The 472-nt window shown below is 46.0% G+C and overlaps 1 protein-coding gene across 1 annotated transcript in view; it reads right to left on the reverse strand.

The window, feature by feature from the left end:
- Window positions 1–103: 103 nt before the first annotated feature.
- The window catches only part of LOC112074385 (arf-GAP with Rho-GAP domain, ANK repeat and PH domain-containing protein 1), a 3,570-nt gene continuing 3,201 nt past the window's right edge, over window positions 104–472 (reverse strand). Inside the window, exon 4 of the mRNA XM_070440504.1 lies at window positions 104–172. Coding sequence (XP_070296605.1) covers window positions 123–172 — 50 coding nt within the window. The 3' untranslated portion in view covers window positions 104–122. The remainder of the gene's footprint in view (window positions 173–472) is intronic.

Below are 472 nucleotides of genomic sequence, written 5' to 3' on the forward strand. Positions count from 1 at the left end.
CATCTCATTTCGCCACCTATTCAGTCCTGTTTCAACTCTTCCATTTCCCTGAACAAACAACAAAAAGAAAGTAAACATAAATGCTGTTAAACCGTCAGAGGCCATGTGGCAGCGTCATCCTCTCACCTGCCTCTCTCCACCAGAACCAGCACCTCATTCTCCTGCTGGATCGCTGGGACAAACACACATTTGGAACCATTTAATGGTGGTACAAAGAGTGTGTATGTGTGTGTGTGTGTGTGTGTGTGTGGTCTTGTTCTTCTATGCTTGTGGGGACCTGAAATCTGCAAATGTCCCCACAAGGATAGTAAACTTCTCCCATGTGGGGACACTTCCCACGAGGACAAAGGCTATTTTAAGCTTAGGGGTCAGATTTAGGGTTAGAGCTAAGGTTAGGGGTCAGATTTAGGGTTAGAGCTAAGGTTAGGGGTCAGATTTAGGGTTAGAGCTAAGGTTAGGGGTCAGATTTAGG

The sequence above is a fragment of the Salvelinus sp. IW2-2015 genome, unplaced genomic scaffold (assembly GCF_002910315.2).
Source record: "Salvelinus sp. IW2-2015 unplaced genomic scaffold, ASM291031v2 Un_scaffold2612, whole genome shotgun sequence".
NCBI classification, from domain to species: Eukaryota; Metazoa; Chordata; class Actinopteri; order Salmoniformes; family Salmonidae; genus Salvelinus; species Salvelinus sp. IW2-2015.